Raw genomic sequence first — 26,188 nt, 5'->3', positions numbered from 1 at the left:
ACTTATCGACAGAAGCAAAAAGAAAAGAAGAAGAAAAAGACTTTTTGGAAAGTCTTATTCTTCATATGTGATAATGTACTATCTTGGTCATATCTGCCAGCCCTTATGCAAGTTTGTATGTGTCATTTCCCTTGAAGTAAACAATAGGGAGCAGTTACCAGCTCACAGATCCTACATGCTACTTCTGAATTGCTTGGTTAGGCATCAGGGTAGTATAAAGCCTTTTTGCCTCTTGAAAAGTCTGAATGTGATATTGTAATGTGCTTACACACAGGCATAGGATATAACACAGTCATTGTGCAAGAGGATCCCTTGTTCTCTTTCCCCAGGGAGTTGGGCCCATCTTGTGTACTGGGCACAGCCATTGCTGACGATGATCCTGTTCTAGCACAGCCTCCACCAAATCTCTACATGGCTGCTCCACTGAGCAAAGGGCTGTTTTGATTGATAGGGAACCATGAAAAAGGGAATTAAGTTATGGTCAACTCTGTGTGTCCCATGTTTAAGACCACTGGCCCTCAAATCTGAGTGTTGGTGCAGCCATATGCCAACTAGGAGTGTTGTAGCAAAGAGAGTTTCCCTTTCTTCTTCTTTTACTCCCTGAAAATGCCCACTTGGCTCACAGACTGGGAAGAATTTCGTGAAGGGATAGCTATCTCCATCTTGATCTATGAGTTTTCCAGGGCCACCCTCTGCTGTAGACAGAGTGTTTGGAATTTAACACTTGATACAGCTAAATATTACACTTGGAGAAGATTTGGCACAGTTTGTGTTTACTTACGACTGAATGATGGGCATGTTGCACTGAGTTTGATTGACAAGTAGGCATTGATACAAATCTTTCCTACATCATGTTATTTGTCATCAGTGTGACTTACAGGTCCCCTTCTGAAGAGAAAAATCAATATGGGAAATGGCTCTTAGATCCAGTTTATCAAAGAGTTGTTTCCATGTTAGCATGCTACAGATATTTCTATTAAGGTACTGGTGTGGTTAAAAATAAGTTCGTCCACTTTCTTAAAGGCACCATGATGTGATCTGCTTGCTACGCACAACAGGAGCTCACCTTTCAAGCCAAGAGCTCGTGAATGTTGGAACAGAACTCTGCAGGTATGAAAAAGTCATTTTTAAATGTCTTCAGGTGACATTGCACTGTCTCTATAAACTAGTTGACACATGGAATGACATCACTTGATTTGTCCACACTCATTTACTGTACATTTGATGGCCAGCAGCTGAATGAAGTGATTTGAAAGTTCTTTATTTATTACATTTATATCCCCACAACCAACCCTGTGAGGTAGGGCTAGGTTGAGAGGCACTGACTGGCCCAAGGTCACCCCATGAGCGTCAAGGCTGATTCGAGATTCAAACTCTGGTCTGGCAGGTCCTAGTCCTGCATTCTAACCACTACAGATTTTATATCTGTGATTGCCCATTCACACAATACATGCCATGTCATTGCTTACTACTGTAGTCATCAAGAGAATGACAGGTATGTAAACCAGGACTTTGTTCACCATTGTATAAAGGTGGCAGTGGATAGTTGGATAACTATTAAAACTGTTTTGTAAGGGAATACAAATTTCAACCATTTCCAGTTTGGTATTTGTCGTAAAATTTGGTTTGCAAAATGGTTGCTGTTTTACTTTTAAGGCTCTCAAGCATTGGAGTGTCAAATGTTCGCAGGAAAGTTAAAAGTTCAAGGGTAGATGTTTTGTTTAGGAAATTTTGTACCAGACGTTGTGCACATGAGGGTCAAAAGTTCATTCTAGGATTCTGGCAATTAAAGGGAAGTAAGTGTTAACCAAACTCTCCTCATTTTGTGATTGACTGAAAGATTGAGAGGAAGGGGGAGTGAAAATATTGTATATAAGCCACAGTTAATTAGAATCAGGCTTGGAATCTGCTATGCCAAATTTTACACCTGCCAGGATTATTAAAGGAGGCAGTTAATCCACTCCCCTTATGTTTTTTTCACAAATAAATTGACCCTACTCTTAGCTTCTTCTGCCCTCTGAAGGACTTGTTAAACTGGTTGGCCATACAGAACAGCAAAATGCTTTGAGACTTTCAAGAACAACCAGGAAAAAAAAATCCACGTATGATGCAATTTTGTACCAAGGTGTTTTGTTAGCCCTGACTGGTTTTTCAGTTCATATATTTTGTTGTTTCTCCACGGCTTCTTTTAAAAATTAACTATTTTTAAAGATTGGAGTGGATTTTTGGAGCTCTTTGTTGACTAACCAGGTTTCATAGCACAGAAAAATATATAACACAAATATACCAATCCATTCTAAAAATGACTCTGAAAGTTCTTATTTGACCAGAGATTATGTTTGATCGACATCTCTGTTACTGTAACTGGTAAAAAATGAGGTGAGCCTTGACCCTTTCATATTTGCTTGCTGCCCCAAAGGGGGGGAAATGCAAGGGGCTGTTGGAGGGAGGGGGAAAGAAGCAACCAAATTCCCCTTTTCTTTCTATCTCTGCTCCCCCCTCCTATATATCAAAATGCCAGTTAATGAAATCCAAGGATGCTTTCCTTCAAGCCTGTTATCATAGCCCATCTCCAGGCTAAAATGCTGTTCAATTCTGATCACAGCTGTCGGGAAAAATTATGATTCTGACAGAACTTTGACCATGCCTCTAATACCTGATTATCCTTCTGGAGAAATAAAATATGGAGTGGGGTTTTTATGATCTTAATCTGTCATCTGTCCCAGCGGTTACGGAGACTGCATAAAGAGGCATGGCCAGGCCAGCTAATAGGAACCGTATCCTTGAATGTGCTTGAGGCAGAATTATCTTCCTCTCACTCGAAATCACTACCCTGCTTATCAAGGCTCTTCACCAACAGAGAAGCATAATCTCTTCACTATCTGGGTGACACTTTTCAGCTATAAACATCTCAATCTCCCACAGAGGCTTAATATGCTCCTTGTGAGGAGTTCAGGTAAAAGGATATACAACAGTTTCAGGGCGGCAGTGGTGGTGGGGAGATGAGAAGAGGCGCCTTTGCCTCTTAGGATGGGCTTGTGCAGCTTGCAACCTACCACATCACCTGTCATGTATTGTGGTTTGCAAGGTGCTTGACAACCCATTCAATTTTGCATTATTAGATGGGCAGAACCCCTGCCCCCACCAATTTTTTTAGCCCTTGATGCTCATACTAGGCTTGAGAGCCAGTGTGGTGTAGTGGTTAAGAGCGGTAGACTCGTAATCTGGTGAACCGGGTTCGCGTCTCCGCTCCTCCACATGCAGCTGCTGGATGACCTTGGGCTAGTCACACTTCTTTGAAGTCTCTCAGCCCCACTCGCCTCACAGAGTGTTTGTTGTGGGGGAGGAAGGGAAAGGAGAATGTTAGCCACTTTGAGACTCCTTTGGATAGTGATAAAGCGGGATATCAAATCCAAACTCCTCTTCTTCTTCTTCTTGTTGAAGGCTGTGTTAGGCTTTGCAGGTCACAAGTTGCATAGTCATGTCTTACGATGTACATTTTGGAGAAAGATGGATGCCAACACAATATTTCATAGAATCATAATTGGAAGGGAGTCATCTAGTCCAACCCTCTGAAATATAGGAATCTTATCTAAAGCATTCAAGACAGATGGCCATCCAACCTCTGCTTAAAGACTTACAATGAAACACCAAGTCTACCACTTCCTGAGGTAGTCCATTCCTCTGCCGAATTGCTCTTACTATCAAAAAGCTCTTCCTGGTGTTTAACTGGAATCTTCTTTCTTGTAACTTGAAACCATTGGTTTGAGTCCTACTCTCCAGATCATGAGAAAACAAGCTTGATTCATGTGACGGCCCTTCTTGAAGATGGCTATTATATATCTCCTCCTCTTAGTCTCTTCTTATCCAGGCTAAATATCCACAGCTCCTTCTACTGTTCCTCATAAGGCTTGGTTTCCAGTCTGTTGGTTCCAGTCTTGGTTGCCCTCCTCTGCACACGTTCCAGCTTCTTAAATTGTGGTGCCCAGAATTGGACACAGTATTCCAGGTGTGATCTAAGGAAGGCAGAATAGAGTGGTACTATGACTTTCCTTGATCTGGACACTATACTTCTGTTGATGCAGCCTAGAATAGCATTAAACTTTTTTTTTTTTTTGCTGCTGCATCGCACTGTTGACTCATGTTAAGCTTGTGGTCCTCCAAGACCCCCAGATTCTTTTCACATGTACTGCTAGTAAGCCAAGGTGTCCTGCATCTTATATTTGTGCAGCTGGTTCTTCTTGCCTAAGTGCAGAACCTTGCATTTGTCCCTATTGAAATACATTTTGTTAGTTTGCGCCCAGTTTTCCAATCTGTTAAGGTCATATTGAATCTCGATTTGGGTTGTGTCATTTGTGTGTGGCCTTTTGAATTACTTTTATTCATTTGGTATTCTTAGACTAGAGACAGATGTGAGAGATTCCCATCCCTCCAACCGCCAAGAGGCTTGATGATATAAATCACTCACTCTTGCTTTTGGTGTAGTTGTTGTTGTTGTTGTTGTTTAGTCGTTTAGTCGTGTCCGACTCTTCGTGACCCCATGGACCAGAGCACGCCAGGCACCTCTGTCCTCCACTACCTCCCGCAGTTTGGTCAAACTCATGCTGGTAACCTCGAAAACACTATCCAACCATCTCGTCCTCTGTCGCCCCCTTCTCTTTGGTGTAGTACTGAACACTAACTAGGCTTCTACAGGCTTCCTACCCCTAGAATTTAGCCACTGAGCTACAATTTCTTACAAAATCTGGCTCCTATGTCTTTATTAGTGTTTTAATTAAATAAATTGGTTTCACTTACCCTCTCCTTGAACATCTGCTTAACTTGCCTTGACGTTTTGTTAGCTGGGACTCCCTTTAGCTTATGCCCCAAGAGCCTTTCCAGTTTTGGGAGATAGTTTCACAACTGGAGGGGGTGACTGCTGACAATGCCTGTCTGCCTTGCTTTGCCTTGCCTTGCCAAGGCTGATCATAGTGATCAGAATGAAATGGAGAAGGATGAAGTTTTTAAGGAGTCTATTGAACATTCAGCTTTATGAATTACACTGCAGAGATGCTAGCAGTGGTGCTGGTGGCTGGTGCTCATTGGGAACTGGTGGGGTGGAAGGCAGAAGTTCAGAGCCAACGGCAAGCAGAGGCAACCCCTGACTAACCATACTCAGTGAAAATCCACTGAAGTTAGTGGATATGATTAACTTAGGTTAATTAACTCCAGTGGGTCTACGCTGAGTAGAACTTAAGTTGAGTACAGCTCCAAGCTTTTGAGAGGACTTCAACATCCTGCTCTGTTGATCGTTCCATCAGGACAAGCATTTCAACTTGCCAGAAGGAATTATTCTTGCTCTCCTCTTTCCACACACTTCTGGGGGGTTCTCCCAACACTCCCCTGAACCAATTTTTTTTTTGGGGGGTGTGCTAGCGGAGGAAAGGGGAAAGCTCTGTTGTGGAAGTGGAAGTCGTTGCACAGGCTTTCACTGATGGGGCTCACCCTTTTAATAATAATAATAATAATAATAATAATAATAATAATAATAATAATAATAATAATATCTTTATTGTCATTGCCCCCTCTCGGGGACAACGAAATTACTTTTCCGTATTTGGTTGCAATTTTTGGTATTTTTTCTGTCCCTTTGCAACTGATGTGCCCATGCTTTCCTTACAGGCGCAAATGGAAGCATGGGAAGCAGGTTAAGAACACCAAATTGTCTTTTGAATGTGGCCAAGAAAAAGTGCCTTCCTAACCCCCAACAGCTTTTTATCAAGTTGCATCTTAAAGGGGCTTACCATTCATGCCACTATCAGTTTGCTGGTATGCCCCCTGAACTCAACCAGAGCTAAAAGAATTGTTTTTGTTTTGCCAAAAATATTGCTCCTTGCTATAAGAGGATCTTAGGCTTATGTATGAACCCAGCTTCATAAACTACATTCTCAATGTTTTACTTAGCGTTGTTTTAGTAACAAGTCTTTATTTTAATACATGAAATCCAGCTGAAGACTTATTCATTAGGCGCACTTATGAAACTTTCAACGTATTACTAATCTTGTGTATATCTAAGATGGTGGAAAAGACACGATTAGCGATGCAGCTGATGAAAGAGTTTTGCTTAATCTCCTGACTCATAATGAAGGAAAGGACTGGAATCTTAAAAGGCAATTTTCCCATGCAAGGAGCATAATTAACCCAATATATGAATCGCGAAGAGAGTAGTTTGGCTAAATAAATGGCCAGCGCCAATCAATTCCATTCTTTTTAATTGCGATGTCTTCATTTGGTAGACATCAGGGAGGGCAATATCCCATTTAAATGTAAGTACAGTATCTCTATCTCTGTAGTGGGCAAAAGCCTTTATTTAAAAAAAATGACACAAAGAATAAAAAAAATTGAAATAGAATTTGTTAAAAATGTGTATGTGGGCACTAGATTGGTCTTTGGCCCTTGGCCTGATCCAGCTGGTCTTATTGACACCTCTTTTGCCCTCTAGGCTGGCATCCCTCAAAAGGCCAGGTTTGTCTGCGGAAGAGAAAGGCCTTCGAGCTGCTAACTCCTACTTTCCACCTTTCATGAAATTAAAGTTAACATGCTTTTGTAGCACATTTGCTGTTATGCTGCGTTCAGGCAGTGAATTCTAAAGTCCTTTTTAAAAATGAAAATGAAGCAATTTGAATGCTGTCTATCCCACTTAAACAGCATGTCATGAGCTGAATCTTGTGTTGTTGTGAAATATGAAACTGCCTGTGCCTTTTCCCCTTTGGTCATGGGCACACCCACTGGGTGAAACTGGCCTGTTGAAAGCTTCTTCCTGTACACTCCTATTCATTTATGCGCCTGATTCATCAACAGTGTTGCTAGCTCAGCTGTTTGGAGCTTTTGTAACCTTGTCCTGCTTCTTCTGGCAGCCATTCCCAGCCTTTTGTTTGTCATCCTTTTTGGAGGTACATTGTTGCCAGTGCACAGAATTGGATGCCATCAGCCCTAGCAAGCATGACCAATGGTTAGGGAGGATTGTAGTTGCATTTAAGCAACATCTGGAGGGCCACAGGTTCCCCAGGCCTGCTGTAGAGGTTTGAATGAGTTTCTAGGTCAATATTTTTGGGGCTAAATGTATTAAGAATTGTTAATGGGTCCTGGGAACAGAAAGCTGGATCTCAAATCAGTTTCCCTACTCCATTTTGGAGTGGGAAACTGATGCTATGTAAAGCAAAGGTAGCCATGTTGGTTCACAAGGAGCCGACCTCAAAGTCACAAAATACCGGTAGTGGCAAGCTTTCAAGCTATTGTTGTTGTTTAGTCGTTTAGTCGTGTCCAACTCTTTGTGACCCCATGGACCAGAGCACGCCAGGCACTCCTGTCTTCCACTGCCTCCTGCAGTTTGGTCAAACTCATGTTTGTAACTTCAAGCTATATAGAACTGTTTATCAGGCAGAATCATGTTGGATGATGTTGCCATAAATTCATCGTGGAAACTTTTGTTCTAAGAGTGAGATTGCAGATACTTTTTATACTTCTCCAAATCAAAACATCTTTGTCATTTCACATTAATGTCTCAGTCCTAAGCATGTTTTCTCAAATGTAAACGATATGGATTTAAAAGCAGGCGTGAGGAACCTCCTGCCTGTGGGTCAAACTAGACTGCAAAGTATATTTAGAATTGCAGTCTAAATTCAGATTTAAAATTTGTAATTAACTGTTGTTTCTGGTGCTGAACTTATTGAAAAATATTATTTGCCCCCTTGGTGATAAGCTACCTCCAACGGAGTTGTGGATAGAGAGGATCCTGTGTTTGAGATCGCTAGGCCCGTCTGCAGAACAACAGTCCCCATTCCTTCACAAGTCGTTTGGTTTGAAAGCCTTGGCAGCAACACATGTTTGAATCTGTTTTAAATTTGGAAAGCAAATTGTACTGCTTTGAACATGGAAGATAAAATATATATTCTTCCCTCTCCCCATGCCAGTCTTGCTTTTAATGGAGATGTTGAAGGACTGCTGGCCTGGCATCTGGCTGGTGTGGATCTCAACCATCCTGGTTATGATGGGAGCACTCCATATGCCATGGTAAGTGTGTGATTACTGTAATATGTCAGATGGACGTCCTGTTCAATATGTATGTTAAATCAAACACCTCTTCGGTTCTAAGAGCCCTGCATCAAATACAACATTTCTGAAATGGCTTTGCACAGGATTCAGTGGAGCTGCAGGAGCAGGAGGGTCTGGAAGGCCTAGGTCAGCCTTCCCCAATCCAGTGTCCTACAGGTGCTTTTGAATACAACACTCATGGCTCATGGCAGCTGCAGCCCAAAGTAAGAAGAAGAAGAGTTTGGATTTAATATCCCGCCTTATCACTACCCCCAAAGGAGTCTCAAAGCGGCAAACATTCTCCTTTCCCTTCCTCCCCCACAACAAACACTCTGTGAGGTGAGTGGGGCTGAGAGACTTCAAAGAAGTGTGACTGGCCCAAGGTCACTCAGCAGCTGCACGTGGAGGAGCGGAGACGCGAACCCGGTTCCCCAGATTACGAGACTACCGCTCTTAACCACTACACCACAGAGGCTTTTGCAAAACCTTTAAGACAGCTCATGAGCTCCTGTTTGCTCAAAGCCTTTTCCAAGTCTCCCTGCTTCCCCCATTAAGTTCCTGACAGCAGAGATGAAGGGGGAGGGGAAAGATCTGGAAAAGACTTCATGAGTTTCCTCCTCTAGTTCCTGATGTATCTCAAAGATTTTGAACTAATTCAATGAATTAATTAATCTGAACTAGTTCATTCCAGGCACTGCTCTAAGGGCTTATAAACACTTCCTCTTGTCCTGCTGCTCTTCCCTGGGGGAAAATGCTCTTTAGCACTTGTTTGGAACAAATGGCAATTCAGGTTTTCACCAAATTGCTATTTATTCCAATGCATTGCTAAAGAGTGAGTTCTCCCTTGGAAAAGAGCGAGGCAAGGGGGAAAACTGCTTGGACCCATGCTTTCTAGGCTGATGCTCTCCAGTTGCTTTGCTGACTGAGAGTCAGTGTGGTGTAGTGGTTAAGAGCGGTAGACTCGTAATCTGGTGAACCGGGTTCGCGTCTCCGCTCCTCCACAGGCAGCTGCTGGGTGACCTTGGGCTAGTCACACTTCTTTGAAGTCTCTCAGCCCCACTCACCTCACAGAGTGTTTGTTGTGGGGGAGGAAGGGAAAGGAGAATGTTAGCCGCTTTGAGACTCCTTAAAGGGAGTGAAAGGCGGGGTATCAAATCCAAACTCCTCCTCCTCCTCCTCTTCTTCTTCTTCTTCTTCTTCTTCTTCTTTGAGGTAGCTCCCCTGAGCAAGCTTCTTCAAAGGGTGCTTTTGCACAGCCTTTTAATGGTGAGCAGATGAGTGAGGATAAAATCCTGCTTCCTTGGGAACAGGATTGCATAGCCAAGGCAGGATTAAACCCTGCCCTCCCACCCATCAGCTGATGTCAGCTGCTGTTGGTGGGTGAGTGTGGTCTGGGGGAAATGATATCATGTGCCAAATGGACTCCCTGGCAGGCCAAGATTGGCCTGCATTCCAGAGGTTCTTCATCCCTGGTGTAAACAGAACCACAAGGGCATTCTCCAGTGCCTATGCTGATGTTTCGAAATGGCAGGGCCTCTAGGGAAATAACAGGGCCAGCAAGAAAGAAAGTGTGCAATTGGGTGATTGCTCAGGGTTTTGTGCAAGTACCTGCTCAGCTTTTGTGCGCAGGGGAAAGCCCTCTGATTCTAATACTTCTAGATTGGTGCTAAATCACATAGACAGTAGGCTAGGGAGAAAGCTACTGTCTACTCATAGCTTTAATGGAATGAAAAATCTCAATTGAGTTTGTGTGGTACAGTATAGTTATTTATTTAGCTATCTGTTTTTTGAACTTCTAGTCTGCCAACTCAGCTGAAAGAACTCCCTAGTACACCATTTAAAAATTACATAGTATGCAATAAAATACACATAAAGTCTCTTAATGGATAAACAACCATAAAAGTTAATAGAAAGCAAGGAAAACAGCAGAAATTAAAACCACTTGATTTCTAGGCTCAAAACGAAAGAGACCTGTTTCTAGCGATCCATCTTCTAAACCACTGATCTCTTTTTCAAGCCATCTTCAGCACTCTGGAAATCATCCAACCTATCACTGTAAACCCGATGAAAGGAAAAGATTTCTATTATTTTCCTAAACTTTCCAATTGGCCAATCCTGGTGAACTTTTCTTGGGACTGGAATATGCCACCCCTAAAAAGGCCCTGTTAGTAGATTCCAGTTTGACCTCAGGTGTTGAAGAGATCTGAAACAGAGGCTTTTCACTGAAGTGTGAAGCATATAGACGATGCATATGGGAGCAGCATGTTTAGGTGCCTCTGTGTGATTTGTGCATGTGTATGAGCACCTATGTGCAGATGGCATAGCAGCACTTACTACTATCACAACCTTTTCTTGTAGGCAAGAGCTGCAAATCGTATGAAAGTCATGGAGTTTTTATGTCAGCTGGAGGCCTAATTTGGTAAGGCTTACGCTTTGAGAAACAACCACCACCAATGTTTGGCGGTGTGCATGTGGGTCATTCGCTCCATGAGGAATGTTTGGTTTGGGAAATGGACTGAGTTGGGACCACAGTTGTCTGGTTTGAGTTCATAGCAGCATATATCCATCTGTTTTATCATTACTTGGTGGGCTAAGGTGTCTTGCATGCTCACTAAGCAGATGGCTAAATACAGTCAACTTTGAAAGCACCAATTTGGGGGATCTCAGGATTTGGAAAATAGATCATTGCCATCAAAACTAACAGCACTGCCCGTTTGGGAGGACAATCCTTATGTGCACTAGTCTGTAAAGGCTGCATCACATGTACACCTAAGGTTGTGGTATACACCCCCCGATAATAATAATAATAATAATAATAATAATAATAATAATAATAATAATAATAATTTATTATTTATACCCCGCCCATCTGGCTGAGTTTCCCCAGCCACCCGATTATGTAAAGTGCAAATGGGACTGGTGGTTTGATTCAAGAGTATCATGCTGGTAAGCTTGCCATGGAGGCTGGATTGGCCAAGACTCCCTCTTGGAGACAAATGGGGTGTTCTGCTCTGGAGTATATGAAACCGCCCCAGGGTGGCTTTTCCTCAAGGAAGGCTGTGAAATCCTCCTCCTTGAAATTTCAGGCCATGTCTTAAGTTATTTGAAACATGGCTCCATACTGTGAAGCAAGTTTCTCCTTGCTTCACGGGCATGTTGAAATGATTTCTGCTACTTATCTCTGTATATTCAACAGTATGCAAACACCTATGGGCAATGATCCTGACTCGCTATGGTGCTTTATAAATGGATTACATCATTCTGTTGGCTGTCTGCTGAAGCAACAAAGTTGTCAGCTCATTTTTTGCACTGGATTTCTGTCATTCTGCAGCCCAGCCTCCCTTCCCTGCTCACCCACATGTTACAAGGGCAGATCGCTTGTGTTTCAAATTAATAGCTGCATTTTTAAAAGCTTAAAACAAGAAAGCCACATTTTATGTATAAAATGTATCTTAAAGGAATAACAATATTCAGTTGAGCAGTATTAAACAGAAAGGTCAATCCCACAGAGGTTCATGTCTTCTGACCATTATTTAATTATTTTTATGACTGGCCAGTGAGAAAGTGGAGAGTACACTTGTCAAATATGCATGTGATACAAAATTTGGAAGAACTGCAAATGCAATAGAGGATTTTATATACAGTTTGAGAAGATATTGATAGGGTAGAACTCTGGAGCGCAATGGGTAATTTTGGGTGGCTGTCATTGTAAAGAGGAAATGTCAACCACTTCATTCAGACAGTTATCTACCTACCTACCTACCTACCTATTTATCTAATATATTTTCCTGATTTTCTTTAGATACTTGGAGCTTCCCTGAGGCAAGATGGGGAGGAAAGGCACACATCGCTGCAAGCAACACAGATAACAATTGAAGAATGCAAGCTTATGCTCACTGTTTTTAGTAAAGAGAGTCTATTTTTTTATTTTTTTAAAAAAGAATAAACTAATGCTTAGCGAAGGACATTGCAATACTTCAGACTCGGTGCTCATACTAGCCTATTGAATCAATTTGTGTTTTCAAGAAGGAATGTGTGATGATGAAACAAATGCTGTTCTCAAACCACATATGAAATTGCCTTATAGCAAGTCAGGCCATGGATTCAGTGGTGGCATCGTCTGCGATGAATAGACACAGCTTTGCAGGGTACCAGGCAGAAATCTTGCCCAGACTTGCTATCAGATATTATTTTAACTTCAGTTGCTGACTATTGGACCTGAGACCTTCTGCAAGCAAAGCAAAGTGCTCTGTTGCAGAGCTACTGTGTCTCACTATAGCTCAGCGGCAGAAATCTAGACACAGAAATCAAGTTTCACATTTCAGCGGGGGCTACCGTTTTTCAAAAGATGAGATAATCGGAAATTTCAGAAAGAAACATCATTTTTAAAACCAATCTTCTGATTTGCTGCATACTGCATTAGAAACCTGGTATTAGCTTTCCTCTCAAATTAAGTGGGGGGGGGGGGGGCATACACACATCAGATTGCTTGAGAGAATTGTGGGGCTTCCAGAAGGGGGGAAAGTCTTTAAAATCTAGAGAGGCAGCCCTCTCAAAATATAGTATTTCACAAGAAATGACAGGATAGATATGGATTGTGGCTAATGCCATGGGTATACTGCCTCTGACACCAGTGATGGGGGTGTACAGGTTGCAGAGTAGGCAGGAATGTAATGCACAGCCCCAGAATGCGCTCAGTCACAACAGGATATTGAGTGTTGGTTGGAGGAGAAAAACAGAAAACCTGGGAGTATGGCCAGCTGGCCCCTAAGCCTGAGGACTCCTGTTTGGAGATGAGAATACACTCCAACTGATCAGACTTTCTGATCAGAAGGTCGGTGGTTTGAATCCCTGCGACGGGGTAAGCTCCCATTGCTCAGTCCCAGTTCCTGCCAACCTAGCAGTTTGAAAGCAAGTGCAAGTAGATAAATAGGTACCACTCTGGCGGGAAGGTAAACGGCGTTTCTGTGATCTGCTCTGGTTCGCCAGAAGCTGCTTAGTCATGCTGGCCACATGACCCGGAAGCTGTATGCCGGCTCCCTCGGCCAGTAAAGCAAGATGAGCGCTGCAACCCTAGAGTCGGCCACGACTGGACCTAATAGTCAGGGGTCCCTTTACCATTACCTTTCAGGGAAGAAAATACATGTAGGTATTTTGAGAACAGCTTAATCGCTTTTGATAAGATTTGTGATACTTTTCAGGGTGACTTCGTGCATCCTTGTTTCTGCTGCCAGCACATTAGACCTCCCCCACCACTGTGTAATAGTGGGGAGTTACTGTGGAAATAATCGTGATCTCTTTGCTGTGCCTTTCAATAAAATCTCTAAAATATATTAGCTCAGCACTAAGTGCTTGTGGTTTTTTTTTAGTGGGGCAGTGAGGAGGAGGATGATTTATTGATCTGGTCAGTTAACAAGAATGGCAGCCATCAATGGTATTCTGCTGGTGAACAATACCATCACCCCAGGTGCCAGCTTATTACACTTAAGACAAGTCCTGATTGAATGGACTTCATCTAGCCCAGTATCCCGTTTCCAACAGTGATCAGGAAGACCAGGAGCCCACAATCAAGTCCAAGAAAAGGAAAACACAAAATTATATAATAAAATACTCATAAAAGCATAACCTAGAATATCCCCCCCCCAACTTACGTAAGAATCCACACCAGAAGCAGCCACTAAAAACTTGGCTGGATTATTAATATTTCCCAAATGCCTGGGAAAATAAAAATGTTTTGGTCTGTCCCTCAAAAAATGACAAGAGTTGGTGCCAAGTGAATTTCCCTGATAACTGGGAGCCTACTACATTACTGTCAATTGTTACCTCACACTTCTCCCCTCATCACTTTCCTAACTGCAAAAGGTCCATTTTTAAAAACGGATTTGTTGTGTGAGAACCCTTTAATTGAAGAAACTTTAATTTCTGGTATGCCCTTGAATCCCTCTTGCAAAACAGTGAGTGTTGGGGGGGGGGTGATCTATGACTTTGAAGTCAGTGCATGCTCAGTCCTTTTGTCAGAACTCTTGAGCATCTTGGATATAAACGGCAACTTCACCGTCATCCTGAGGGTTTAGAAATTGCCCCGTGTTAAGAGCAGAGTCCCCAGATGTCTGAAGTGCCTTACTTGTGGGGTATACAAAAACAGTGATTTAAGCCAGTTCACCAGTGCAGAGAATTCCTCTAAAGCACTCCTATTTCTAACTTTCTACATACAGAGTTGTTATACTTAACAAGCATCAACTTGGACCTAAGCAGTAGGGAAGGAGGCATGCCAAAGCCACAAATCCTTTTGCTTAAAAAGATTGGCTGGCCTGTGTTAACATTGCCGTAGTTATTATGTGATATAAAGAAGAAAATCACCGCAACAGATGCTCTCAAAGTGTTTTGTATTGCCTCCTTTTCCTCTTTGCAATTTAATCTTGCATGTATGGAAAGAGAGGCTAAAACCTTGCTGAGAATGTTGCTTCCATCTGTCTCCTCCACCCTCCTCCTAAACTGAAATGATGATCCAAGAGCTTTGGGTGACTGAAACTATTAACTAGAGTCTAACAGCAATCTGGATTGGCCATGTGCTTCCCTTCAAGCCCCTTGGCAACACATCCACAGGTGAGAATTACATAACCGGTTTTATCCTAAATTCTGCTTATGCACAGGCTTGGCTCATCCCCTGGGCTGTTTGGGGTTGCACTGTGGAAAAACACGTTTGGAACATATAGTTTGACCTCCAAACCACACATGGCTGATCCAGCCCAGGATATGAGCTGACGGACAGCTATAGGAGCAACTTCGCCCCAAGCCTGATCGGTCACATTTTCAACATCCATTAAAGTAGTTAGCCCTGGCGCAAAGAGAGTAAATTAAAGGCAAGCAGGTTAACCGTGGTTTACGCAGTGGATTAAGCTAATGAGACCCTAAAATAATGATAGAAATAAACATCAAAAGGAAGCCAACTCGGAAAGTGTCTTCCAGGACCCAATTTAAGCTGGCTGTGATGGTGACAGCTTATAAATGAAAATGACAACGTAAACAGAACGTATGTGTGCTGCCTTAATTATGGGGTGTGTGTTTAAGTTCGCTTGCTGAGACCTAAACTGTGTCCATGTGCTTGCCTTCATCATCTCCGACATTTTGTTTCTCAACACATTGCTCTTTGTGCAGGCGAGTGACTGCAGACAATGCCTGCATGAGATAGCTCAGGTGGTAGAGCATGAGACTCTTAATCTCAAGGTTGTGGGTTCGAGCTCCACGTTGGGTGAAAGATTCCTGCACTGCAGGGGGTTGGACTAGATGATCCTCGGGGTGCCCTCCAGTTCTGTGATTCTATGAATGTCCCATGCCGTTGTTGGACATGCCTGGGTTATCAGCAGATGTGCACCTGTGCTGACCCCAACACCCCACACACTGCAGACTTGCAATACCTTTGGGTTGTTACCTTTTCTGCTTTTTATATAAGATCTCCCTATAAGCTGAGTTAATGGTAAATCAAACTCAATATCCGTATAGTGAAAAAATCAAACTGCCTAAACAGACTTCCAAAATCATCTACTTCAGTCGGTGGAGCTTGCCTTTTGAGAGCAATCAGGTACCTTCATTGTACTTGTTTTTGGCACCTGCTAAAATCATTCCTGTTTAGACATGCCTGCCCAGATGCTTAGAAATTTGAGGTGATCTTTAATCTGTTTTCGTATTTTGTAATTTTTAAAGTCAGGTTGTGAATTTTTCTTGGTTTTACTGTTTTATCTTTTGTAAACTGCTTTAAAATTTGGTGGGGTTTATTGTTTTGTTTTTACCACCAAGTATAAATGTTATGGGACGCGGGTGGCACTGTGGGTTAAACCACAGAGCCTAGGACTTGCCGATCAGAAGGTCGGCGGTTCGAATCCCTGCGACGGGGTGAGCTCCCATTGCTCGGTCCCTGCTCCTGCCCACCTAGCAGTTCGAAAGCACATCAAAGTGCAAGTAGATAAATAGGTACTGCTCTGGCAGGAAGGTAAACAGTGTTTCCGTGCGCTGCTCTGGTTCGCCAGAAGTGGCTTAGTCATGCTGGCCACATGACCTGGAAGCTGTAAACGAGATGAGTGCCACAACCCCAGAGTCGGTCATGACTGGACCTAATGGCCAGGGTTCCCTTTACCTTTTATAAATGTTATGGGACAGATAAAACCAAGCACCAAATCTGGGGGCTACAGGATTTGGTGCCCTCCCTGCTGAATTGCAAGAAATCACTACTAAATTGCGCAAACCTGGCTAGGTCTGGAATTGCACGTATAAGCGGGAGCTGTATGTATCATTAAGAGCAAAAGACAAACCTGCTGGATCAGGCCAGTGGCCCCATCTAGTCAGGCATCCTGTTTACACAGTGGCCAACCAGATGCCAGCAGGAAACCTGCAACCTGGTCCTGAGAGCAAAAGCACTCTCTCTCTCACTGCAGTTTCCAGCAACTCACATTCAGAAGCATGAGCATGAAATTTATTACGGTCAGAGACCAGCCTGAGAAATACAAATGGAACTACAATCCCAATAGCAAAACAAACATTTAAAACAATATACAGTGGTACCTCAGGTTAATTCGTTCCGGAGGTCCGTACTTAACCTGAAATGGTTCTTAAACTGAAGCACCACTTTAGCTAATGGGGCCTCCTGCTGCTGCCGCGCCGCCAGAGCACAATTTCTGTTCTTATCCTGAAGCAAAGTTCTTAACCTGAAGCACTATTTCTGGGTTAGTGGAGTGTGTAACCTGAAGCGTATGTAACCTGAAGCGTATGTAACCTGAGGTACCACTGTACAACAATGGATTTTAAGTTTAAAAGTGTGATACGCATATAAACTCATAAAAACTTTAAAATAGACTACCTCAGAGAAATGACCCAAAGTCGCCTGTGGATCTGGGTTTGGGAATTTTCTGAACAAACTAGGTTGAATCGGGGGGTGGTCTGCGCCTACAGATCTGTGCACAGAATCTGACGACAGTCTGGGTCATCTTGTGGTCTTTGCCTAACAGAAGATCGAATTTTTGCTTTACTGGGAGGTCAGCAAGCCTCTCCAGCAGGGGGTCAAGGGGTTCTCTACGTGTCTGATCGTAAAAGGGACATCTAAAAAATATGCGTTCAGGGCTTCCTATATCCCCCAATGGACAGGCGCAAATTCTCTGGTCATATGGGACTTTTTAAAAGGATCCTTCCATGACCAGCGAGGGCAGAGCCGAAAATTCAGAAGCAATTTTTGCCTCCAACGGTGGCAGTGGAACATGGGCATTAACAGCCATAGCCCAATCTAATAGTCAGGAATGCGCATATGTTTCTAAAAAGCTTGGATTTAGCTGACTGGCTATTCAAAGAGGTAAAGCAGGGTGACCGCTGGGTTTGGTTCACCTGCTTTCCCTCCAAACAACAGGATCAGCAGGGTTGTTTTGGGAGGCAGCTGGATCACAGCCAGCGTGTTTCAAAAGAGGGACAACTGGATTCAGGGCTGCTAACCAGTTTGTTTCACAAGGCTTATATACAATTTTGCTGGCAGGGTTCCAAACACAGGCCTTCGGCAGGGCATCTCCAAAACTAGAGAGAAACAGAGAGAGAAGGGGAAAGTCTGGAGGTTGTGATGCCCTTAAGGAGACAGTGCAGAGTTACCGTATTTTTCGCTCTATAAGACGCACCAGACCACAAGACGCACCTAGAAAACAAGGAAAAAAATATTCTGAATCTCAGAAGCCAGAACAGCAAGAGGGATCGCTGTGCAGTGAAAGCAGCAATCCTTCTTGCTGTTCTGGCTTTTGGGATAGCTGCACAGCCTGCATTCGCTCCGTAAGACGCACACACATTTCCCCTTACTTTTTAGGAGGGAAAAAGTGAGTCTTATAGAGCAAAAAATGTGGTAATTCGCTGTGCCTGAATACGATGCAGGAAACAGTTCTCATCGTTCCTTCTTGAAGTTTCGCAACAACTATAGAATGCTACCAACCTAGATCAGTCATCCACCCCCCCCCCCCATTTTTTAAAAATCAAAGGGACTTGGTATGTAGGTTCATTTAATTGCTTATAACAATAGCCAGTGCATACAATAAGTGAGCTGGACAAAAACAGAAGTGCCTCTGAGGAATCATACGTGCCCTAGAATAAGAGAATTGGGGATGGGAACTGCTGTTTCTCCTGACTGTTGTTATAGTCAAAGAGCTTCTTCCTGGGCTGGTTGTTGAAGATCTTTCAAGGCATATTTATGAGCCGAATACCAACTTGAGTATGTTGTTTTAAAAGGCATTATTGATTCCAAGAAGATGAGTAAGCCTGTTCAAGCCACGGAACTTGAGCGACTCTGATGATGCTACATGATGCACTGCCCGCCCGTGGCTTGGCACAGCTTCTGCCAATGATAATGTGTGGTAAATGAAGAGTCTTCTGCTGCAACCAATGGGCAAAGCCCGTGGACGTGGTGTGATAATTCTGCAAAACACGTCTTGCAAAATGCACTATCCGTCCTACGCAGAAAACTCTGGGGTGAGTTGCAACTTGCAAAGGAAGCAATCCAGGAGATCGCCAAGTGATTCATTTTCATTTTGCCTTTGTGATGCATTTAAAGATTGCTTGGCCATGAGCACTGGAACTTAAATGGCAAAGTGATACCTGTGTAGGGTTTGGAAAGATTAGACCAGCTTGTCTGGAACTGACGGCATTCAGAGGGTACCAGGTTTGTTAAAGTCTGGATTAGTGAGAAAGGAGAGCTATGCCAATAAAAGCTGCGTAGACACAATCTTCTGAGTTGTGGTTTTTGACTATGCCAGATTTCAAACTGGAGGCACTGTCCCCACAATAAATTGATTTTTGTTGTAAAATGTTGCCAGTAGTAAATGGTATTTGGGGCAGTGGCGGGGGGGGGGGGGCACGGGCACAGGAAGGTAAGGATGGAAGAAGCTGTCATTTTTAAAATCTCTGTTACTCATTTTTCCAATATTAAATTCAGTTGCCCACATTTTGCAGCAATTTGCCATTAAAAAAACCCCCTCATGAAAGTTAATCAGCATTTTGGTGCAACTTTCTCATAAAACACATTTTTATATGCAGGTCTGCAAGCAATTCCTCCTAATATATGCATTTTTGTAAGTTATGTTCACCAATATCTTCATTTTTAATGCACACTTTCACCAAATTTATACATTTTTGTAAACACTGGCTGGAGAACTGTTTTGCAGAATTAATCAAAGCACAGATTCTGAAAGATAGCTCTATTTGGGTTCACATACTGTTTTGGACGTGGGTGGCGCCGTGGGTTAAACCACAGAGCCTAGGACTTGCTGATCAGAAGGTCGGCGGTTCATCCCGTTGCTCGGTCCCCGCTCCTGCCAACCTAGCAGTTCGAAAGCACGGCAAAGTGCAAGTAGATAAATAGGTACTGCTCCAGCGGGAAGGTAAACGGCATTTCCGTGCTCTGCTCTGGTTCGCCAGAAGCGGCTTAGTCATGCTGGCCACATGCTGTTCGCTCGCTCCCTCGGCCAATAAAGTGAGATGAGCGCTGCAACCCCAGAGTCACGACTGGACCTAATGGTCAGGGGTCCCTTTACCTTTACCTTTACCTTACTGTTTTGGAAGGTGAACATTTGATAGATTCAACTTTAAAGGCATATTGGATTGAATTTCTCCTCCATCTCTAGGGGAAGGTTTAGTTGGCCAAGAAAAGTAAGGCCTTGGGTTTACTCTTGCCTGCTCACTAGTTTGCCCTGTGTGCTTCTAGCACGGTGGCTGGGTTTAGATGTAGGTATTGAAAATCATGCCAGCTTGAGCCCTACGTCGTGCCCATGGAGCCCACCCCTTCCTCCTCTTGTGCACCCAACTAAAGAGGAGACTTCTTGGTTTGTTACCTTACAGCCCTTTTCAGGAATTGAGCCTGAAGACATAGAGGCAAAAAGAATAAAGGGAACTGGGATCAAGCACATTGCCCTGAAAGTCTACATGTGTCTGTTCTACCTGCAATCTTTCTGCATGGAATAAGGATGTAAAGACATAAGAAGAGTTTGGTGGATCAGGGGAGTGGGCCTGTTTATTCCAATGCTTTTATAATTTGAGATGCATATATGTTTTGTGAAATTTATTTATTTTATTAAAAAAATTAAAATCACAATGAAAAAGACATCTGGGTCAAAAGACAAGGAATTCCTCCCTCCTATTCCATGTACAAGAGCCAACTCAACTGGCAAGTGGTTCTTATTTAGACAAATGCAACAAGGCAGTGTTCTCCACTGTGTCTAAGAGCTGTAGGCTAGCTTTGATGGCACATTTCTGCTCCTGTTGATGTTCCTCCTAGCATCTTCCTAATAGCTGGGGCCATTGCTAAATTAGGAGCATTGATCTTCGGAATACTTGACACCCTTGAGCATTTTCCAAAGGAGCAATCAAGAGGTGAAACACAATGTGTTGTGATACCTTCTTTAACTGTTGGGATCTTATAATAAAACTTGGTATGTACAGGACTGTCACAATTGTTTGGTTGAAGTTCCAACGCCAACTCAATTCCTGTGCCTATTTGGGGGGAAGGAAGGGAGGGTGAAAAGACTCAATGTCCACTGCTGTGCGAAATCTGACTCTCTCAAGTGCTCTACTTTACTAGATTTTACTGCATATAGCAGAAGAAAATGTACACAACTCACTATAAAAGGATGGCAAACAGAAGGGAGACAGGAGGCATTGGTACCATCTGCCTAATAAGGCTTCAGAGAAGATGAATGTATATGAAAACTTTTTAATATCTTTTAATTGCTGGACAGTCTTACTCTCAACAAAAATCAAATCAATACCTTTGCTAAAAAGCCTGTCTAACCAATACTAGGGCAGGTTCACAGCACTAGGAAAAATAGATTTCAGGCATCTAGCTCTTTCCATGGTACCAATTTACATCAATTTACAATATATACAGTACTCCACTGGGGCTGCTGAAGTTATTGTTGAAGCTCAACTTTGTAACTAAGTTGGAGGCTATAATAAAGGGATTTAAGAGCACAAAAATAGGTTACTGACAATGCCAATGTTCAGCAGCAATAATTGCTCTCTTGTCAAAAAGGATTATACTGGCAAAAGTAAGCATGACATGTTTGCATCACGATCGGTTAGACGCGTTTAGCACCACAATGGCAGCCTATAGCAAATCCAGATGTAAACAACCTGTTGAGGTTTTGTTAGTGGTCTGGAGACAGGGCAGCCCAGCATGTTGTGATTATACATGTCCATGCCACAGTCAGCAGCATCTTGGGGCCAGTTGGAACCCTAAGGGTAGCTTGGCAGCTGCAACACCACCACTGTCCATCTGCAGTGGTGGCACTGCGGCATAGCAGAGAGCAGATCAGCAGTTCTTTCCTCCAATAAGATAGCTGGATTGCAGTGGCCGAGTCCACAAGTCCCTGGCAGTCAGGGATGAAACAGAAAGTTAGTGTCTTTTCTTTGCTAGGACTGATAAGATAGATAGTTTATTACGGCCATAGGCCCATATTCAGTACATCATACAGTAAAGCAGGTATAACAAGATAAAAATTAATAAATTAAATTACGTTTAAATCAATTACATCTCAAACCGTAAGTTTCTAAATTCCATTAAAATAAGAACAATATAGCGCTTAAAATATCAAATTATCAATATAAATCAATATTATTTAGGCAAAATCAATAATCATAGAGTAATCCATTTTTCCTTTTATAGGCTAATACTGGCTAGGACTGATAACTTGACTGTTCTTCCCAACTCAACAGGTAATTGGTGCTTTCAGGGCAGACACTTCTGGCCTATTGGTTGACAAATACACACATCCATCCAGATCAGGACTAACAGTAGGACAATTGACTGATTAAAAGAACTTTGGATTGAGTAAACCACTGCTTTTTTAACATAATTAATCAAGTAGTTTTTAAATTTGACACAACGTGCATATTTCCTAAAGCTTCACTATAGGAGCCTCTATTGAGATGCATTGTTACAAGAAAAAGCCGCCGTTAATATTTCCTTTTTCTTTCGCTGTACCAATAACAGGAAAAGATCTTTCACTTGTATGCTCATGGGGTTTGAGCTGTAGGTAACTGAGCGGGAACAAGACCGTGTGTGTGTGTGTGTGTGTGTGTGTGTGTGTGTGTGTGTATGTGTGTGTGTAGCTCGGTGGCTACTACTCACAATGGCCATGATCTGCCTCTACTTTCAAAGGCAGTGTGCCTTTGAATACCAGTTGCTGTGGAGCACAAGACCTCCCATAGGCAACTGGTTGGCCACTGTGGGAAGAGGATGCTAGACTAGATGGGCTTTTGGCCTGATCCAGCAGGACCAAAGGGTTTTATATGGTGAGCTAACATGAAAATTTTATATACATGTAGGTCATCTTTGCACAATCTTGCCAGGCTCTTGACTTGAGTAGAACTTAGAAACATGGAAACCTGCCTTGTGACTTTTGCCCATTGATGCCCAGTGTTGTTGACTGTGACTAACGTCAACTTTGTAGGATCTCAGGGAGAAAAAGGTCTTTCCCCACCACCTTCTAGCTGTGCGTTTTGACTGGAGATGCCAGTGACCGAATCTGGGACTTTTTGCATGTGAAAGATGCGAATGAGCTACAGTCCCTCCTCACAGGTCCACAGGAATTCGTCTAGAATGGGAACATGCTTCTCCCTCCCTATGTATCTATGCAGATGTCATTTGACTAGGAGTCTTGTTTAGGTTTGAGAGCTATGATAGGCAGAGTCTCCTCAGAACTGGAAGGAGGCCAGCGGGTGGGTGGGTGGGGGAAATAGTCAAAGTAGTCTCATTGCTCAGGGTTTAGGAAACAGGCCAGTTAGTCAAGGTATGCTTGCTTACGGGATTAGCAAAGGCTTTGGGAAAAGCCATTACTCATCACCCGATACTGTTTCCCTACAGAGAATTTCCTACAGGGGCAATTCCCTGGGACATGTCATGCGTTTTTCTTGCTACTGCCTATCTGCAGCACACAGATCTCTGTAGCAACTGTTCCAAGGCCCAGAAAATATGCTGCAGGGTGTCTGAAACTCTGCTGAAAGATTTGCTAAAGATCACAACAGGCCATCCTGTGTAATCTTTAGGTTAACTGCCCAAGAAGTTGTGTTTACAGCATGGTATACAGATTCCTGTCTCAGTGACTGTGCTGGCTTGGCCATGTCCACAGAACGGAAGATGGCAGGATCCCCAAAGACATGCTCTATGTGACATGAAGGCTGGCAACGTCAAGCCCGCCACATGGGAATCCTTTGCAGGTGACCGCAGTGAATGGAGACAGACAATCATGTTGTGCATCCGCAGCAGTGACCAGAGGAGGAATGACCGCTGTGAGGATGCCAGAGAGGAGAAACGCTATGGTGAGTCTGCAGCAGCACAACCAGACACCTTCACCTGCCCCAGCTGCAACAAAACATGTCTCTTCTGTGTTGGCCTCTACAGCCACAGCAGATGCTGCAATTCTGCAACAGCTTGACCTCACCCCCAAAGGTGCATTCCTCCATGTTCTCCTGAGACAGACAGATGCCAGCAACTAACCATATACATTAAAATGAAGGAAGGAAGGAAGGAAGGAAGGAAGGAAGGAAGGAAGGAAGGAAGGAAGGAAGGAACAGTCATTTCAAGGTAGCCCTATTTTGAACTGGTCATTGCGATTCAAAACCCCATGCCACCAGTACTTAAAAATCGGTGAAGTCTCCTAGAGATATATTATACAGTCCCCAATTGGAATGATTATTATGTGCAGGAAAAAAGCAAAAAGCCCAAAGGTAGTTTTTCACAACTGATAATCATTCACGTCTGTGTGTTTACACCCAGCCAATTACATGCACAGCAATCATGGGTGTAGCCAGGATTTTTGTTAGGGGGAGCAGAACCTCAGTTAGTTAAGTATTTTTATTGATTTAGCGGGGGGAGCTGCGCCTGCCGGGCCCCCTTGGCTAAGCCCATGACAACAATCTATATCCCTGCTCATCGACTCATTTTTAACATCGTCTGTCTTTTGAACGGAGGGAAGGCTGGATGCCCAGGAACTTTTGTTCCACCTGCTTACTCATCTCCACGTGAACCGAGATGGGATACACAGCTCAGTGGCAGAATGCCTGCTCTGTATTGCAAAAAGCCCCAAGTTCTGTCCTCAGCTTCTCCAGGTATGATTGAGAAAGATTCCTGCCTGAAACCTTGAAGGACCATCGCCTGCCATTGTAGACAATGTAGAGCTAGGTGGACCTATGTAGACTTATGGTCTTACTGAATTCCTATAAGATGCAGGCAATTGGTTGTTTAATCCTCTCTTCGACACTGGGAATAGCAAACCCCCTGGGCTTTGGCCCTTGATTTAACTATTTATTTTGTGCTTCAATCCTGTATTTTTATCTTGTGAACTGCCCCAAGGTCTTTGAATGCAGGGCAGTATAAAGGTAAAGGTAAAGGGACCTCCGACCATTAGGTCCAGTTGTGACCGACTCTGGGGTTGCGGCGCTCATCTCACTTTATTGGCCGAGGGAGCCGGTGTACAGCTTCTGGGTCATGTGGCCAGCATGACTAACCTGCTTCTGGCGAACCAGAGCAGTGCACGGAAACGTCGTTTACCTTCCCGCCGGAGTGGTACCTATTTATCTACTTGCACTTTGACATGCTTTCGAACTGCTAGGTTGGCAGGAGCTGGGACTGAGCAACAGGAGCTCATCCCGTCGCAGGGATTCGAACCGCTGACCTTCTGATTGGCAAGCCCTAGGCTCTGTGGTTTAACCCACAGCACCACAATAAACAACAACAACAACAATTTGAAGGAAGAAGAAGAAGAAGAGTTTGGATTTGATATCCCGCCTTTCACTCCCTTTAAGGAGTCTCAAAGTGGCTAACATTCTCCTTTCCCTTCCTCCCCCACAACAAACACTCTGTGAGGTGAGTGGGGCTGAGAGACTTCAAAGAAGTATGACTGGCCCAAGGTCACCCAGCAGCTGCATGTGGAGGAGCGGAGACGCAAACCCGGTTACCCAGATTACGTGACTACCACTCTTAACCACTACACCACACTGGCTCTCCAGTCCAGGGTGGCATTGTGGCCTCTTTTAGTGGGGTGGGGTCTGTAGGTCTGCCTTTTATCTGTTTAGCTGTGTTTTTAGGTTTTTACCGGATGTTCTCAATCCGTTTTGATGTTAAGAAGCTTTGGGTTCGTCGGTAACACCAGCAGTAAACAACAATGAATAAGTCTCTCTCTCTATGTGTACACTTTTACATGGCTTGGTTCAATTCAGATGCTCTATAGACATGCGTAGCGTGTCACGGTGCAACCTGCCTGCTGCCACAATCCCACTGCCTCCACCACTTGCATGAATTATCCCTGGTCCAGTTTGCACTGCAAAAACTGCTTCCATGTTGAGCAAACATGTGTGTGAATGGGCCTCAACTGGTGAGCAAAGGGGTTGTGATGAGACACCAGAAACTGTACATAGAATATGCCTCTGTATACCAGTTGCTGAAAACCACGGAAGGTGGAGAGTCTGGCCCATAGGCTTCCCAGAGGCACCTGTCTGGCAAGAACAGGATGCTGGACTAGCTGGGCCACACGCCTGATCCAGCAGGACTCTATTATGCTATTACATGCACATGTGATTCAGTCCTCCATAACTCTGTTTAATGCTGGAATGGGGGACACCTGAAGACTGTGTTCCGTTGTGGGCAGCTTCCTGGGAGCCACAGGCCAGTTGGTGGTGTGGCCAGAGGCAAAGGTGGGTGGACTGATCTGCGTGACTATTTCTTTTGTCCTGTAGTCTATGTTCCAGACGTTCTTACACCTACACATTCACACACACCCTCCATCCAGTAAAACCAGTTGCCGTGGTTCAAGGACACCAGACAAAACCATTCGGGCAGGATGCAGAACACGGATGGTTTGCCTTGGAGGGGGCGGGGAGAGCAGGGTGCCCTTGGATAGTCCAAGCGCTGGGAAAAGGGGGACTTTGGGGTGGGAAGGCTGCTCTGGGCCTGGGAGACTAGGATTCAGGTTTCTGCTCAGCCATGAAACTCACTGGGTGACCTTGGACCAGCTGCCGTCTCTCTCTTTTTTTAATAAATGCTTTTTAGTGGTGTTTCATTTAATACAAACAAACAAAATACAGTAACATTCAACAATCATTT

At 43.6% G+C, this 26,188-nt stretch overlaps 1 protein-coding gene across 3 annotated transcripts in view; it reads left to right on the top strand.

The window, feature by feature from the left end:
- The window catches only part of ASPG (asparaginase), a 60,471-nt gene extending 47,065 nt beyond the window's left edge, over positions 1-13,406 (top strand). For all 3 annotated transcript variants that reach the window (XM_028750382.2, XM_077923619.1, XM_028750289.2), the window contains 4 exons: positions 1,024-1,110; positions 7,953-8,052; positions 10,432-10,492; positions 11,876-13,406. In XM_028750382.2, the coding sequence (XP_028606215.2) occupies positions 1,024-1,110; positions 7,953-8,052; positions 10,432-10,488 (244 nt within the window). In that variant the 3' untranslated portion in view covers positions 10,489-10,492; positions 11,876-13,406. The remainder of the gene's footprint in view (positions 1-1,023; positions 1,111-7,952; positions 8,053-10,431; positions 10,493-11,875) is intronic.
- The last annotated feature ends 12,782 nt before the right edge of the window (positions 13,407-26,188 follow it).

This window comes from Podarcis muralis, chromosome 1 (assembly GCF_964188315.1).
Source record: "Podarcis muralis chromosome 1, rPodMur119.hap1.1, whole genome shotgun sequence".
Lineage (NCBI taxonomy): Eukaryota > Metazoa > Chordata > Lepidosauria > Squamata > Lacertidae > Podarcis > Podarcis muralis.
This window is presented reverse-complemented; position numbering and strand designations above follow the sequence as displayed.